At 37.1% G+C, this 16,312-nt stretch overlaps 1 protein-coding gene across 12 annotated transcripts in view; it reads left to right on the top strand.

The window, feature by feature from the left end:
* LOC110479303 (uncharacterized) overlaps positions 1-16,312 on the top strand; it is a 79,887-nt gene that overhangs the window by 23,313 nt on the left and 40,262 nt on the right. For 2 of the 12 annotated variants that reach the window (XR_013339772.1, XM_077782482.1), the window contains 2 exons: positions 1,337-1,368; positions 10,874-12,021. The exons of 4 other annotated variants lie outside the window; for them this stretch is intronic. Coding sequence is in view for 1 of the 8 variants with exons in the window: in XM_077782482.1 (XP_077638608.1) it covers positions 1,337-1,368; positions 10,874-11,247 (406 nt within the window). In the remaining 7 variants the exon portion in view is untranslated. Of the gene's footprint in view, positions 1-1,336; positions 1,369-6,576; positions 7,889-10,432; positions 10,508-10,873; positions 12,022-16,312 lie in introns of those variants that run through there. 6 more of the 12 variants (XR_013339776.1, XR_013339780.1, XR_013339771.1 and 3 more) reach the window with 4 other exon arrangements.

Here is a 16,312-nt window from a genome sequence, read left to right as displayed (position 1 = left end):
TTTAAGAACTGGAATCTGTGATCCTTCAGTGAGGCAACCATGTTGAGTGTACAGTTAGCAAACATGATAGAAAATAGGTCCAAATTACAGACTACATGTACAGAGATTCAAAAATAAGACTTAAAGCTCAAAGTATCTTCAAAACACCTGGATATACACTTTTTTGCTGTTCAAGCAAAGTAAATCTGAAAGCAACATGGATGCTGATACTCTGATATTTCTCAGAGAATTCCCTATACTCCTTAAATGGCACATAGAATATACAATTTATATGCCATATGAGATACTAATATTTTGAGAAAATCTAAACCCTTACCTCTCTGTTACTATTTCACTTCAAGTAGCATTTGCTTTTTCTTTCTGATCTACACATTTTCACTTTCATTTAGCCAGGTTTTGAAACTGCATTAGATAAACTAGCATGAGTTCTCAAAGAAAGTTTTCTGCTAGAATTGCAGGACAAATGAAAATGGGGCCTTTCTACTAAAGTGTCTTCGCAAATGAAGGAGACAAAATAAATCTCATTGCATCAATAAGTAAAATATAAAAGCTATCCTCTAAAAGATGATCAATAAATTCTCTGTTACATAGAAAACTGCCTAGAGAAAACAATTGCAAGAGTTTGACATGAAGGACATACAGAATAAACATTTTATTAGAATATTTTTACAATACTTGAATGAAAAAATAAGTGGGCCATTTTTTTCTTCATTCACAATTGTAAAGAAGGGATTTTTCCCCCTGGTGTCAGTTCTGAGGTAGTAATAAATATTTGGATTACTTCGGAAAAAATCAGATGTGCAGTGGCTTTTATTAAGTATATCATATCCTCTTAGTCTAAATTTTGTCTCTCAATAATTCTGTAGTTTGTATTTTTATTAGTCTTTTCTCTTTTAGACCACACAGGCTCTGTCCTAGTATTAATGGAAACTTTAAGTGCTTGAGAGCTGTGCTACATGTGTGCTGTGCAGGGGCCTTCACAGTCTTTGGCAGCCTGCAGAGGTCATAATTTCTGTTAATTTCTCTAAGTCATCGAGACTCTATTATTTGTTCTCCAAATCAATGAAAATCACTCTCTTCAGATTATATTCTAACACAGAACTCAAATTTCCACAATTATAATTCACTCAAGAACTTGACTTCCTATTCTGACGACGATGTCCTTCAGAACAAACATTTTTAGGAGGAAAACTGCCTGAATAGCAAACAATTAATTTGTCAATTTCCAGAGGGAAACCTGCTTATTATCTGAAGAAGTAGATGCAATATAAGTGGAAGAGTTTGGCCTACTCCTTTGGATAAAAAAGCAATGCTATTGAATATTTTATTTTCACAGATATGTTGACCACAACTACATTAAGAAAGATGGTAAGTGCATGCATTAAACTGCTATAAGAAGTGGCTTAGATCTAAGCCAAAACTAATAAGGACAGTAGCTCTACTATTAGATTCCTATGTTGATAGGACAGTTTGCACTGTACTGGTTATCATAATTTCAGGAATGAATGTGAAATATTTTTCTGCTGTTAAAAATGTCTTTCACTTGCAAGATTACTGACCTTTCAAATGAATCTGTTTTATTCTAATACAGAAGTGAAATCTAAAACCTGGGCCACAATGAGTATCTGTGTAGACTAAATGGGAGTGGTAATTGGAGAGTGATTGCACAGCTGCTGGATAGGGCTCCTTGTTTCTTTGAAATGGAAATATAATGTAGGATGTCAATTACATTGCAATTACAAAGACAAGTGATAATCCTAGCATTTGGCTGTTAGTGTTCATTTGAAAGACTCCCTTTTCCCACTGGAAATTGTAATATGCTTCAGTGTGCATAGGAACATATATATTCTGTGGGTGACAAATGACTGAAGCAGTGAGAATTTCTAGCACAGCTACCTTTACCTTTCTAAGTGCACACACGCATACACACATGCACAGATATACAGACACAAATTCTACATTTGTTAACAGTCGATATGACAATAACAATTCTTTGGAGTTTATCAATAAAGGTAACAAAGTATCCCACTGGGAAAGCTATGTTCAAGGAATTCTTTCCTCTCTAACATGAGCTTTTTTAAAAAAAATCTTCCTTGAACCTGGTATTATTGAAACCCACTCAAGGATGTTAGAGAAAACAGGTAGGAAATTAATTTGTTGGAATTGGTGCATCTAAAGGACATCTGGATCACTGCTTTTCATCACTTCATCTTATTTCTACCAGTGCAGAAGAATTCACAATGCTAAATTACTAATGAAAAATAATCTGTAAAGACCAGTGTCTGTATATGTCTCTATACAGCACAACAGAGATAGGGCTGACATATGTTGTTTCCCACCTTTAAAACAGGCATAATGCAAGAAGAATTTGGTTTGGGTGTTTTCTACTAAATACAGACCTTCTGAAAGCAAGTTCATGAACTATTTATGAGTTATTTACACACTTATTTACTAGTTATAAGTTATTTACACAGTAGAAAGGCAAGACTAAAATGATATAAGGCTAAGCATCAATTTCTTCAAGACCCAAACAAAGGCATTTGAGGAATGATGGTTGGTGGCTGATGGTGGAGAGGTCAGCAGGGAAGTGTCGGCTCCCATCACTCTTAGGAAATTGCTCATACTGAAAACCAGAGCTAAACCTCTGACACTGCTTTTTTTTTTCCTTCATGATTTTATATCTTTCATTCATTCTGCTTTGTCCTGAGTTTCTGCTTACTAATACTGGCTCCATAAGCACCTATGTCTTTTTATTTCCTTCTGTCACATGTCTTTAGCCTATGAATTCACTTTCAGCTCCAGAATATTTACTTCTTCTGAAACACTGGTTTAAAGTTACCAAACTGAGCTTCACCAAAGTGGGTCTCGTTCCTGGACAGCTGAACCCTGGGTTGTCAGCTGCCAAAGGCAGCAGCCAGGCTTTGGTCAGTACCCGCATTTGTTCAGGTGCTGATATGAGATAACAGCTTCAGGGAACTTACACTACTGAAAATTATTAACACAAATTCTGCATATTTACCTGTGCAATCTGTAATAAAGATAAGATTTTTTGAGGTTACTGGGTGGGTACCTTTTATATCTACCAAGCTTCACCTGTAAAGACAACTAAAAATCTACCCACTGATGTAAACTATAATGTGATCAATGTCTACCTGCAGAAATAAAAATGTTGTATGAATCCATGAAAACTGTTAGCCTGTTAGAAGCTGGTGTCTTCAATTCTAATATTCTGTAACAGTGAACAAGGTAGACAGAAAGTTCACAGGCAGTACAGAGCTTACATCTCTAATAGATTCTATTGAATCTATGTATAAACAATGGATTACATGATGTACTTGTTTTTCATTTCTGCACTGCAGCAAAATTGAATTTGAATTTACCAGAAAAACAAGGGGGAAAAGTATGCTGGTTCAATGAATCACTTAGACAGTATAAATATATTGTTTAAAAAGTACATATGGTTTTTAGATGTCAGAAATGTCCAGGAAAAAGACACTGGTGTAAGTGAGACAGCACCAGCTGCATCAGAGCCCTGTAGCTAGAAAGTAACATTTGGATCAGCATAATTTATAAAGAAAAAAAATTACTTGAATATTAGACAGATTTTCTACTTCTGTAAACAGGAATATGGAGCAATACTGAAATCAGAAATGTATGTACATTAGTTTGTCCTGGAATACAATATTGTGCATAGGAAGGGATTCTGATATTAAGATTACTATAATTAAAAAAATAAATGTTTTTCTCACATAATGTACACAGAATATCAGTTCTTCCATTGCTATTAAACTCAACTAGAATTTCTGGAGAATGGCTTTCTGAAGGTGAAGCATTGGCTTCCATTGAGGGTTTATTTCTTAAGGCTCACTTCTATAGAAATAATTTGCCTGAACAGAATCAAGGTATAGTTTGGGACTCAAATATTTTGTCTTCTTAAAATGGAATAGAAGCATTAAAGAGTCATAATTTGAGAGAATTCTACAGAGGAGGGACAGCTCTGTAGAGCTCTATGACCCCATTGCCCAGGGGCACCCATGCCAACAGCACACAGGTGAAAACAGCCAAGCACAAATCAAGCATTCACGAGCAGGAACTGGGCATTGTCTTGCATGAGAAGATGCTGTACTTGAGAGAAAAAGATTCAGGAGCTCAGAAGGGTCTATGCCCCCAGTGCCTGAGAGACCCAAGGCAGCTGTTGGGCACATGAAGGAGAAACAGCCGAAACACGGAGGGTGCCGTTGTGCATTCCTGCAGCACGTGGCACCGTTGGAAGGCTGTGCTCTCTTAAACTGTCAGCACTGCAGAAAGAACAGTAGGAAAATAAAAGAGGTTTACAAGACAGACACAAACTTTACTTGGAGACTGGATAATTTGCTTAACAATCCCATTCCGTTTCACCAAAAGAGCAACATGATGCAGTTGCTGGGAGTTAAAGTCAAGCAAACCTAGATTAGAAACATGATTATCAATGACATAACTTCTCCAGAAACGAAGTCATTTATCTGATGCATGAAAGCTTGAAATAGCATTTAGATTCACTCCACCTACAACCTCAATAACTGAAGTACCTATTTCAGGAGTTTTATAGTAAGTACAGAGGAATAATCATGTTCAAGGGACTACTGAAATTTTTGAAAGACTGAATCACTGAAGGTGTTTCTTAATTTATCATAAATTCTAAATTGGGAACCTCAGATTTTTAAAATTCAAATAGATAAATCAGGATTTCACTCTCACAAGTTAACTTGCACAATTAGCTGAATGTAGTAAAGAATAAATTAAATTAAAACAAGGAGGAAATCAAGAAGCAAATGAATATGAAGAAAAAACAGACAAAAAGAGAGAAGAAATTTTTGAAAAACAAACAGATATCACCACCTTGTAAAAAGCCTGTCTCAGGGAAAAAGGTACTAGTGATTGCTCTTGAGAATCAGTGGACTCCAGAGTGGAAAACTATTCAATGGGTACAATCAATGGATACAGTCCACTGGTTGCAATAGATAGGAAAATAGGTAACCTGAAATGCATCATTTAATAAAAACCAGTAGAAACTATTACTTTTCTGAAGATCTGTGAAAACAAATTTTTTCTGTCTTTGCCCTAAAGATGATCTATAAGATTCAAATTTGATTTCAATGTGAGTGAATAATAATGGAGTAAAGGACTGCTCATTTTATATGAGGCTGTCAAAATAAGTTCCTGAGCAAATAAAAAGATCAGATAATCAAGAGAACCCAGGATCTGTGGCATCAAACACAGCGTAGGGATCAAGACACATTAAAGAAATGGAATGCAAGCAATGAAAATGTAGTCTTGCAAAACTGATGCTGAACTTCTACACAGTAACAAGGTTGATACCTATTAAGGTAGAAGCAAAATGGAAGTAGGATCTATTCAGAGTGCATTCACAGTTGTTCTTCACATCAGTCTCTTTAGCCCAAATTTTAAAACCCAAACTTAACAATTTCTCCAGCACTGATATTCTGTCACTGAAGAGGTAATCTGTCAAAAGCAAAATGAAACTCTCTTCTTAGCACCTGTAGGAAGGAGAGGGAAGTAGAGAACCAAACCAAATGAGCATGACAATAAATTCAGATATCAGAAATCTAAAAAAAAATCAAATAATACACATCTTACACAGCATAGCCAGGAAAAAAAAATAGAAGGGAGATCACAAGTTTACATTGCTAGAACAGAAAAATTCTTCCAAGGGAGATAATGCATGCTGTAAGCCCCTGGTCATTTCACTTATGTAAGTCCTTAAAAATAAGTAGCTTTCAAAAAGTATTGGTCTGGCTGTGGAGGTGACAATAACAATGGATAGCAACGATGGATCACAGATTTCTGTATTTCGTCATTTCATCTCTAGTTTTAAAAACAGACTCATCTTATTTGAAAAGTTTTTAAGGGTTTTTGCACTACTAAGCATATAAATATTTGCAAAAATGTGAAGAGGATACCATGTACATAAATTTAAATATAAAATGGATAAAACCAGCTGGTGTATAATCAGTATTTCTATCAGTGTAGTTACCTTGGTAGATTTGCTGCATGTGATGGGTTGACTCTAATGGGATGCCAGATGCCCACCAAAGCCATCCTATCACTCCTCATCTTGACAGAAGACAAAGATACAAAGAGACTTGCAGGTTGAGATAAGGACAGCAAGACTTCATTCAGCAGCTACCATCATGGGCAAAACAGACTTGAGGGGGGAAAAAAAAGGGTAGGATAATGACAAAACCCCCCAAATTTTAAAACCATCTTACCTGCCTCCCCACCTTCTTCCTCAGCCTAACTTTACTCCTGAATTTCTCTGCTACCTTCTCCTCCCCAGCAATGCAGGGCACTGGGGGATGGGGACTACCTTTTCCTTCAGGGGGAGGTCTTCTCACACTGCTCCAGAGTGGGGTCCCTCTCACAGGAGACAGTTCTCCATAAACTTCTCCAGTGTGAGTCCTTCCCACAGGTTACAGTTCTGCTGCTCCTCCAGTGGGGGTCCCTTCCAAGGGGTGCAGCATTTCAGGAACACGCTGCTGTAGTGTGGGTTCCTCACAGGATCATAAATCTTTCCAGACAACTGCTCCAGTGTTGGCTCCTCTTTTTCAAGATCCACAGACCTGGCCAGAAGCCTGCTGCAGCTTGAGCTTCTGATGGGGTGACAACCTCCTTTGGGCATCCATCTGCTCCACCATGGACCTCCATGGGCTGCACAGACACAGGGATAGCCTGCCTCACCACTGTCTTCACCACGGGGTACAGGGAACCTCTGCTCCAGCACCTGGAGAACCTCTTCCCCCTGCCTCCTCAGTGACCTCAGTGTCTGCAGAGCCGTTTCTCTCACATCTCAGCACATCTGCTGATTCAGGGAACTGCCTCTACAGTCACACGGGAATGTTTGATTTTATGCTGCAGCTCCTTCACTGCTACCTATACTGACATGTCAAGTACCTTGGATGCAGCTCTGAATTTGGGGAAAAATTTATAAGCTTGACCTATGATAGTCTTGGTTTCTCATACTGCCAGTATGATGCAGAGTACTGGTAATCACAGTGCACTTCCCTAATGACCTGTAGGATTTATAGTGAAATTTTATGTCAATTTATACTGAATGCAAAAAATGACCTTTTGGAAATCCATTCTGAAAAGTCCTCCTGGTTTTATGATTTAGATAGTATACATGAGAATACATAATTCCTAGAAACTGATCCCTCTGATTTCTTGTTTTCCATGGTGTAGTTTGTTTAAAACTCCTACTTAATGTTAGTTTGCTGAGATCACTGCAAATCTGACACTGTTGTTGTGTCTCAGTCACTTGAAATGTCTCCAATTTCTCCATAGATGGCAGGTTTTCATATGCCAGCAAAATTTTAAACCAGATTTTTTCTAAACTGCAGCTTCAGAAAGATGCTGTGTCATGCAAAAAAATGTTGAAGGCTATATTGATAAGAATTAAATTTAGTTTAAGAGGACAGCAAAGAAAAATTTACACTGTCTAAATATTGCAGTGTTAATATGTGTATTCTCTCTGAGCACATTATCATTAATACATGAAAAAAATACAACAAATATACACTATAGTAAATGTTAATTACTTCTGGCATACTAGTACCAAGGTGCCACGTGTGAAGTGTCCTAAGTGCTCATTAAAACAAAATTAGGCTTCCACAGACCCAGTCATGAATAAATTTCCTAGACATTTATTTTGTAACCATGGAAGGGAGTGTCCCTATGTCTTAAAATCCTACAAATGATTCAAAGTCAAAGACCCTACCTGGTGAGCTTGAACTCAGACATGGGGTCAGAGGTAGAAATTCTCACCTGCAAGAAGTGTTAGGCATAATTTCTTCTAAACTACCTGTAATTAACTGAGCCTATCAATGGCCCTCAATGTTAATTATCAGATACTAATATATTATTATATAAATAATATATTATATAATATATTATATATATATAATATATTATATATAATATATTATATATAATATATTATATATATTATATATATTATATATATTATATATATTATATATATTATATATATTATATATATTATATATATATTATATATAATAAATAATAATATATTAATTATTTTTTCATCTTCTGTGCATGAGCTACAATGGTGTAATGGGAAAACTTAATTTTTTATCCATGGAAACTTGAGGATATCCCCACATTCCCTGTAGGCTCCTCCAGCAAGTCTCAGCACAAGCCATTCCTTGGCAGCTGGGACTGTCCCTTCAAAACAGACAGAAAACACTAATTCATCTTAATTTAGAAACTAATCAAGTGTCCTCTTGTATGGTATTGATTTCCATGTAGTCAATGGGCACTCTCTGTCTTTGAGATGTGGCTCAGAAACTCAGGTGGAGAGAGGAGAGAGGAGCCCTGGAGGGAGAGAGGAAGCACATCCATGCCCCTGCCCTCCCTGAGCTCTATCATTCACCTGCACCAAATGTCTTGTCCTGCTCTTCCCAGGCAGCTGGGAGCTAAGAAAAGATCAAAATAAAATGTGTGTAGGGGTTATTCCTTGTATATATAAAAATGGACTTTTCACTTAAGAATTACTGTATCCATCCTCACAGTGAAAGGATTGCTTTGAGAATTAAAAATCCAGTTAGCTAAGGACAGAGAAATGATACCAATGATACCAATGTGGCTGGACGAGAAGCAACAGCAGTGCAAGAGAAAAGAAAAGCAGCCTGGTAAAAGAAATCCTCTCATTAGTTTGTGCTTGCAGTTAAATAATTGGGAGTAGTTATAATCTTACGGATGGTTAAATAATAAGCAAGCTTGTAAAATCACAATGTAAAATATGATATTATTTTGTGAAGTGCTGTAACATATGGCTCTGAGTACACGGAATCAGATTTGCAATGCATATACACATACAGAAGACACACAGGAATATATTATTCAACATGCACATGGAATGCTTCCCAGTCAGCTGTCTCCATTAGACTTCATTAATTTAAGATCTTGCTGAAATTATACCATGTTCATCAGGTTAGAAAGAGAAAAATAAACATTCATATTTGCTTTATTTTGTGAGTGTATGGTGTCAGCTACTTTGCTGGTACAGACTTTCAGTCATTTCAATTATTCTTCCAGGAAAATTTTCCTTTTATTTGGTTTAGAAGTTTAGAATTTGGGTCTTAAAAATAAGTAATTTCATGCTTCAGGTGCATCAATATATTGAGACTTCTTATCCTCTACTCACAAAGGAAAATGAGCTATTATCAGACCTGGTGAACCCAATACACACTTAAAGTCTATTCCTGCTAAGTTGTAAGGAGATCTTTGCTATTACTAGTTTTTGACTTAAAACTTAGAATTCATTCATTCCTTATGAAAATGACTGCCAGAATGGATGCCAAATGTCTCACAAGAAATAATTTTGTGCAAACCTCAGTATTAGTTTACCCAATTACCACATTTTTTATATGACACCACTGGCAACTCATATGAAAAGTAAAGCCACAGCCTCTGCCTATATAGTTACAGCAATTTTCCTCACCAAAATTATTAATAGCATTTTATCATCTGGGATAAGAAACTTTAAAGTCAGACTAGATGTATTTTCCATTCATAGTGATTATCATAAAATATTTTTATGGAGAAAAGGAAATCAGCCATTTCTACCACAAAGAAGTAAATCCACACTTTTTCAAGTACATTTTTCCTTTGCCACTGATTTTGCCTGGATCTTGTTTCCTTAAAACTTTCAAATATAATTTTCCTTTCCATCTGTCAAAAATAATATGCATATGAATAAACAGGTGTCAACAATGCACAATACATCTAGTAGCTGACAACTGTGGCATCACATAATTATATCACTTGCTGTGAATAAAAGTTATTTAGGCAATGTCACCCTTCCTGATGCTTAAAGTGATGAAGAAAGAAGAAAAAAAAATGTAAACAAAGCTCTTACTTTGTTTTTGTATGTATATATATATATATATGTTAGTGTAGTATTCATATAAATAAATTTAACTTGTTGCATGGATGAGGAAGTGTAAGGCATTCTGTCTGCTTCCAAATTAAAATAACATTTTACGAAACAAAGGTCTGTGAAATAAAGTAATTGAATTAAGTGTGAATAATCTGGTACAATGCACTGGCTCCAACATTGCTGGCAGATTGGTGCAAGCAGAAACAAACAAGCAGTTGGTTATGCTGACATTCTTTCTCTAATGTAACTACTTTGCCTGTTTGTTTTTGGCTGTGTAGTGCTCAGATCACAGCAATGACAATCGGGACAATGTGTCCTCTGTAAGCACAAAAAAAGTCTTAATTTCAATTTAACTTAATCATGTATTTAACATACTGGTTTGCGCCACATTTCTAAAAAAAAAAAAAAAAAAAAGAGGCTTCTAAAGTTACTAGGTCATTACATGAAAAGCAAGTTCTCCCCTTTTTTCAGCTTCCATGAAACTTTGCAAGTGACACCTCGTGGGTATTTTCCTCACCACAACTATCCAACCAAGTTGCTAACATGGTGAGTCTGTCATCACCAGCTTCAAACCCACTGTCAGCAATAAGAAAGGTAACACAGTCACTGTGTGACTGCAGATTTTACAACCTCTCTGTGTTCTTGTACACCACAAGGAATCTGCTAGAAAGATGTTATTGCTACCTTTTTTGGGTTTTTTTTTGTTTTTACTTTTTTTTTAAGAACATCATCAATTGTTATGTATCAAAAGAGTATCTTCTATGGACAGTCTTGGCTGAGGTAATTCCTATACTAAGGGATAGCTATATTACCAGTTCCCTATACTGTGAATTTATTGTGGTAAGGTCTATGGAGTTGACAAATGTTTGCACAATTTTTTCTGAGCAAAACAAGTAATTCTGGCTTTTACAGAGTCTGATGCAACTGACTTTGAAGGAGGGGAGCAGTCTCTGATAGAAGACCTAATTCATCTCAGTGTCCATAATGCCACAGATCTGGAGACAAGCAAGCCTAACACCAGCATCAAGTGTGAAACTAAAGAGACCATTTATATTAGTAAAGGCACCATGGGCTCAGTACATACAAAACTCCTTCACTACTACCACAAAAAAGAAAAAAAAAATAGAAAAAAAAAGAGGACAAAAGGATCCAAGGAAGATACTATTCTAGTGGATATACTAAATCTTCAAAGCCGCATTTTATCTGTAAGAAAGCTGCAAGATGAAAGAAAGCTGCAAGATGAGTTATCAATTGTTCTACCTGTTCCTTTCCTTAGATGTTTTTGAGAAGTTGTCTTTGGACTGCCAGCTCAGTGTTTTTCAACAATGCTTCTCATGGACCCTTTTGGCCAGAACCACTTTTGGCAATTTTCAAACAATTTTTGAAAATCCTCTGCTGGTTTTGGAGCTTAGAGGTTAATTTTCCTCTGTTCAGGGTAGATGGTAAAGTATTAACTTCCAAAGTTAGTGTATCTACTGAAGAAAGGTTTTTAACCAGGAGTATCAATACCATCCTGGGGCATTCAAGACATGCATTCCTTCCAGCAGAGCAGAACATTGGCTCTGCCTGCTCCCCTTTGTCTCCTCATGCTAAGTGTTTGACTCTAGCTGTTTTCCTCAGATGATAATACAATTCTGTCTATATTACTGAGAAAGCGTGATCTGCTTTTGCAGTGTATTTTGTAAAGTCAAGTCTGAAGAACTTAACAAAATCTTTGATTAGCCATTGTAAGCTGTGGGCATGGATCCAGAAATGTTACAAACTTCACGAGCTTTAGCACAAAGCTACAGGTGAAAAATGCAGTAAAATTCTGAAGTGCTTTTCAGCCTCTTAAGATGTGAATTGGCAAGAGCTGCAATAAATAGTCAAAGCTATGCAAGATCATAAGATTAACCAGATATTCCAAGCTATTGAGATCTCTTTGGGCTATTTATGATATATAAAGTGAATTTGCAGAACATGATCACAGGTTTAAAATTCAGAAACATGCTGTTATTTGAATTCTGTGAGTCATGAACAAGATACTGCATTAAATAAACCAGTGGCCTAATCAAGCCTGGGAGTTTTTGTGTCAGTTTTTGTTGATTCAAGAAATCTAGCATACAGAACAGTAACCCTCTCTTTGCTTTGGTAGATCTTGGAAATGCTTATCTATTATTCCCTTAAACCCATACCTGGAAGAGAATTAATAGCTAAGATATGATTAAACTGATCTGTACAACATAGCAGGGAGATGAGGTTTCAGGGATAAAAAAATAAAAGACCCCTGTTAATGTTAGAAAAACTATGTAATTCTTTACTGATACCACAGAAGTCACTAAACTAGGAATTTTACAAGTATTCCTACTTTTTTTCCCCTCACAGTAATGCAAAATAGCACAGCTAATATCGCTGGCTTTGCTGAGAGTTCAACATCTTCTATGTTCCCACTAATGACTGTGGTAAAAGTCATTCTTCAGGGTGTAAATTAATCACTGGCATTTAGAAACTGAGAGGGAATCAATAAAAAACTTGTAGTACTGCCTACCTTAACAAATTTCTTTCTAAATTCACTTAAGCTTTTTGCCTGGTTATTACAAAAGTTTCTACTTAAAACTTGCAGCTTCTATTTACCCCAGACCTTGCCAGTGCCCTGAGTGCATTGCCCTCACAGGGATGTAGCTGGAGGGTGACGATGTGGGTCCTGAGCCCAAGGCCAGCTCCCTCACTGGCAGCAGGAGCTTGGAGCAGCTTCTTGCTCCTATTCTGTTCCAGTCCCAGCTGGGGTTTTCTGGCTTGGCCTTGGTGCCATCTGAGCCCTGCAGACTCGCTGGGCTGGTCACTGTCTCCAGACCCAGTCCAGCCCTAACGTGCTGCTCAGCACCCCGGCCCCTTCTGGCTGAGGGCTGGGTGTCTGCCAGCCCTGCTGCCCCTCCACGCTCCCCCTGGCTCACCCAGAGCAGCAGCCAGCCCTCATGGCACTGCCTGCCTCCTCACATCTGAGGAAGGTGACAGTGCTGTAGAGAGCCTCTGTGGAAGCTAATGGAAGGCAGGAGCTCCGTTACCTTAGTGGAGCACATCCTGAAAAGCCTACAATTTAATTTATACTTACTTTCTTTTTAATAATTTAATTATTAACAGTTTGAAACACCTTAATTTTTCTGGAAAAAAAATATCTAAATCAGGTAGTGAAAAGACTGTTCCTAGAGATAGTAGCTCATAATCCCAGTTCAGCAGACAGAAGTCCACTGCACAGGACTCTGCTTTGTGCACTGGGGAAGAGGGGGCTGGCTCATCTCTCCCTGACATTTTGCATTGCATAATGCATAATGCATTATGCATAATCACCAGCCTGTGATTCAGTTTTATTCTAGGTGTTTCTAGAAAACTATTTCATATGTGAGCCCAATTGAAATGTCCAGATCATGTCTCTGCTCATGCAGTTGTTTTCTGGCATTTGAACCACATCACCAAGAAATACAGCTTTCTGAGGATGTCTCACAAAGCCAAAGGGAAATAGGATGGAAAGAAATTTCTGGTGAATGACAACAGCAAACCAACCTGACATGCACCCAGTACAGACAGTGAAACTGAATTTCTAGTTCAGCTTCACAGTATGAGCTTTTTTTCTTATTTCTTCAGGCCAGAGACCCTTTTACAAGTTGTGTTACCTATGCTACAGCACTCCACTCCATTGTGGCAACCTAGAATTCAGGTCCTTCTGAGCAAAACATTAGGAATTGTAATCACTGTAGAGATATGGACTCCTTTAGAGGGAGGCTGAGGCCAGTTCCAGATTCTAGGCTCCTGTATAATAATTTCTGCTGGCCTAAAGAGTTCCACATTGAGAAGGACCACTTGGGCACTTAAAAAACTCAACATTTATGTTCCAAGTCATAATGTTTGTATGTTGCCAACAGAATGTGCAGGGAATAGTATATGATAACCTTGTAGAAATTATTTACTGAAAGCTCTGAAAAAAGGGGATGTGATTCAGACATAATTCAAAGAACTAGATATCTTCAATATATTATATTTCCTAGTGAGGTTTCAGGGACTTTAATTCTTCCATTTGTGACTGAAAGTACGAAGAACCAAGGCCATACATTTATCTTCCTTGTAAAAAAGACCCTTAAAATAGGAGAAAACTAAATTACCATGTCACTTGCTACAAAATTCTGTGACTGAAATGTGGAAATTTTGAAAATATCTAGTGGAAAAAATCAACAGCAAGAAAAGATGAGCTTTTCTGATCTTCTAGCTGCTTGGTTCAAAAGTTACAGGATTCTAGCAGTGAATTCAGTGCTTGTAAAGCATAAGAAGGAAGAAAAAAGAAACCTTTCCCTCTCACAAATATGATAAGGGAAAGATATGCACCTTTTCATTCAAAATATATTTGCTTGTGGATTTTTTCTTTTTCTTTCTCATGCCTTATACAATATGGGATCTTTTTGTTGGATTATTTTTAAGTATGACCTGCTTGAAGGCAATGTGCTCAGACCCTGGGTGGGAAATATGCTTCATTTAAGTCAACAGCAATCTGTATTGCTGATTAAAAAACAAGTGCTGATGGCCTTCACAGGGAATCTCATCCAGCAAGCCTTAGCTAAGGAGTTGGTAGGGAAAATGATGGTGGGAGGAGGGGAAGGATGGTGGACAGTGTTCGGTGAAACATGGAACAACAATAGCAACAACAAAAAATCACTCATTGTCTGTTCTTAAAAGTTCTATCAGTGTGGAAAATTGGCTTGGAAAAGAGAATTTCAAACTGTTTGATGGTTGCATGTCCTGGGAATTCAAATGAACTTTGCCATCACTGCCTGTTTCATAAAAGAATGAAGTCTCCAGCAAGGGACAGATGGTAATTCTGAATGAACAGATGATTATGCCAAGAGAATATTATGCTTGGAAACACATTTTTTTGATATATGAGTTAAGCTGCTAGAAGGGCATCTATGGAAAGCAGGACCTAGCTCTTTACTGAGCACCTGAATACAATAAGAAATTATGGAGTGGCTAAAGGCTATTTCATGAATTCTTCAGTCCTGCTTACTGGGAATTAATTGGAAAATTATCTGGAAATACTGATCATGAAAACGGTATTATGATTTATGAGAACCACAAAACAATGTGTAAACAACACCAATTAGATATTAAACTCTATTTACCTAAACTGCAAAGAGATTATGGAATAGTTATTAGATTTCCAAAGAGAGGGGCCAAATTCCAAATTCCCCATTGACTCTGAGTCTTAATTAATTTCATTGAAGCAAAAAAAGTTATGCCCATTGATGTTTATGGATTCACAAGCCCAAACATATGCTTCTGGTTGTGCTGTAAGATAATTTGTTTACAAATGTTAAATGCACTGTTTTAGTAATTTCCAATGACACCTGTGTCATCTCACAGCCAAGCTGGGTTCCCTGACTTCAGCAGACTTGATGTGACAGCAAAATAAGGATTTGATATGATGAGGCATCAGAATATGAGAGCATGATTTCTGCATGGCTTTGAAAATATTGACTTTATAATTTCTGTGACTATTACTAAGTGAAGGCTGGAAACAACAGATTTGGATTCCACATCAGCTTCAAATCCCAAGTTGCACCCTTGAGGTCAATAGGCTCTTTCTGTGACTTCAAGATGGTTAATGGAAGGGAAGAAATGCATCACATGAGATTTTTCTCAGGTGAAAAATACCCAGCAGGATGTCTTGCAGGGACACTTCAGAGGTGTGAGCCTCAGCCTTTTACATATTATTTCTTAAGCATAGAAGGCAAGTCTCAGAGACAGGACACACTGGTGAAATAGTACAATCTCTGTAGCTTGAAGAAAACTATATTTATCACCAGTATGCAAATCAGAACCTTTATCCCAATGCCAGTGATGAAAATATATAAGGGATTTCCTAACCCACTTTGAAACTATTCATATTCAGTTACAAAACTATGTATGAAATTAGGAATAACCAAAGGATTTGTATTAAATTGGGGGAAAGGGGGAGAGGAGGGTTCAGAAGCCAAAAAAAAGAAAGAAACATAGTCTTTTAACATTCTTCTTCAATGCTAGACAAATTCACATTTTAGTAAAGGAGAAATTAGAAGGAAAAGGAGATTACAAAAATTCCTTCTTCCCACATGTTTTCCTGCTGCTGTAATTGAGGGATTTGTGTCATTAAATTGAATCCATGGGTCAGATTATAAATCCACTTTTGCAGTGATACAGGTTGATTTCAATGCCAATAAAGTCATATTAGTGCCAAGCAGTGAAACATCAGCCACAAAGCCATTTGTATGTGCAAGATGAATACATTAACTTCCCAGCAGATGGCTGTGAATTCTTCCAGACAGAGACTGTCTTGGGCTTTCAAGA

Source organism: Lonchura striata, chromosome 1 (genome assembly GCF_046129695.1).
Source record: "Lonchura striata isolate bLonStr1 chromosome 1, bLonStr1.mat, whole genome shotgun sequence".
In the NCBI taxonomy this organism is placed as follows: Eukaryota; Metazoa; Chordata; class Aves; order Passeriformes; family Estrildidae; genus Lonchura; species Lonchura striata.
Note: the sequence above shows the minus strand (reverse complement) of the source record. Positions and strands in the feature narration are given on the sequence as shown.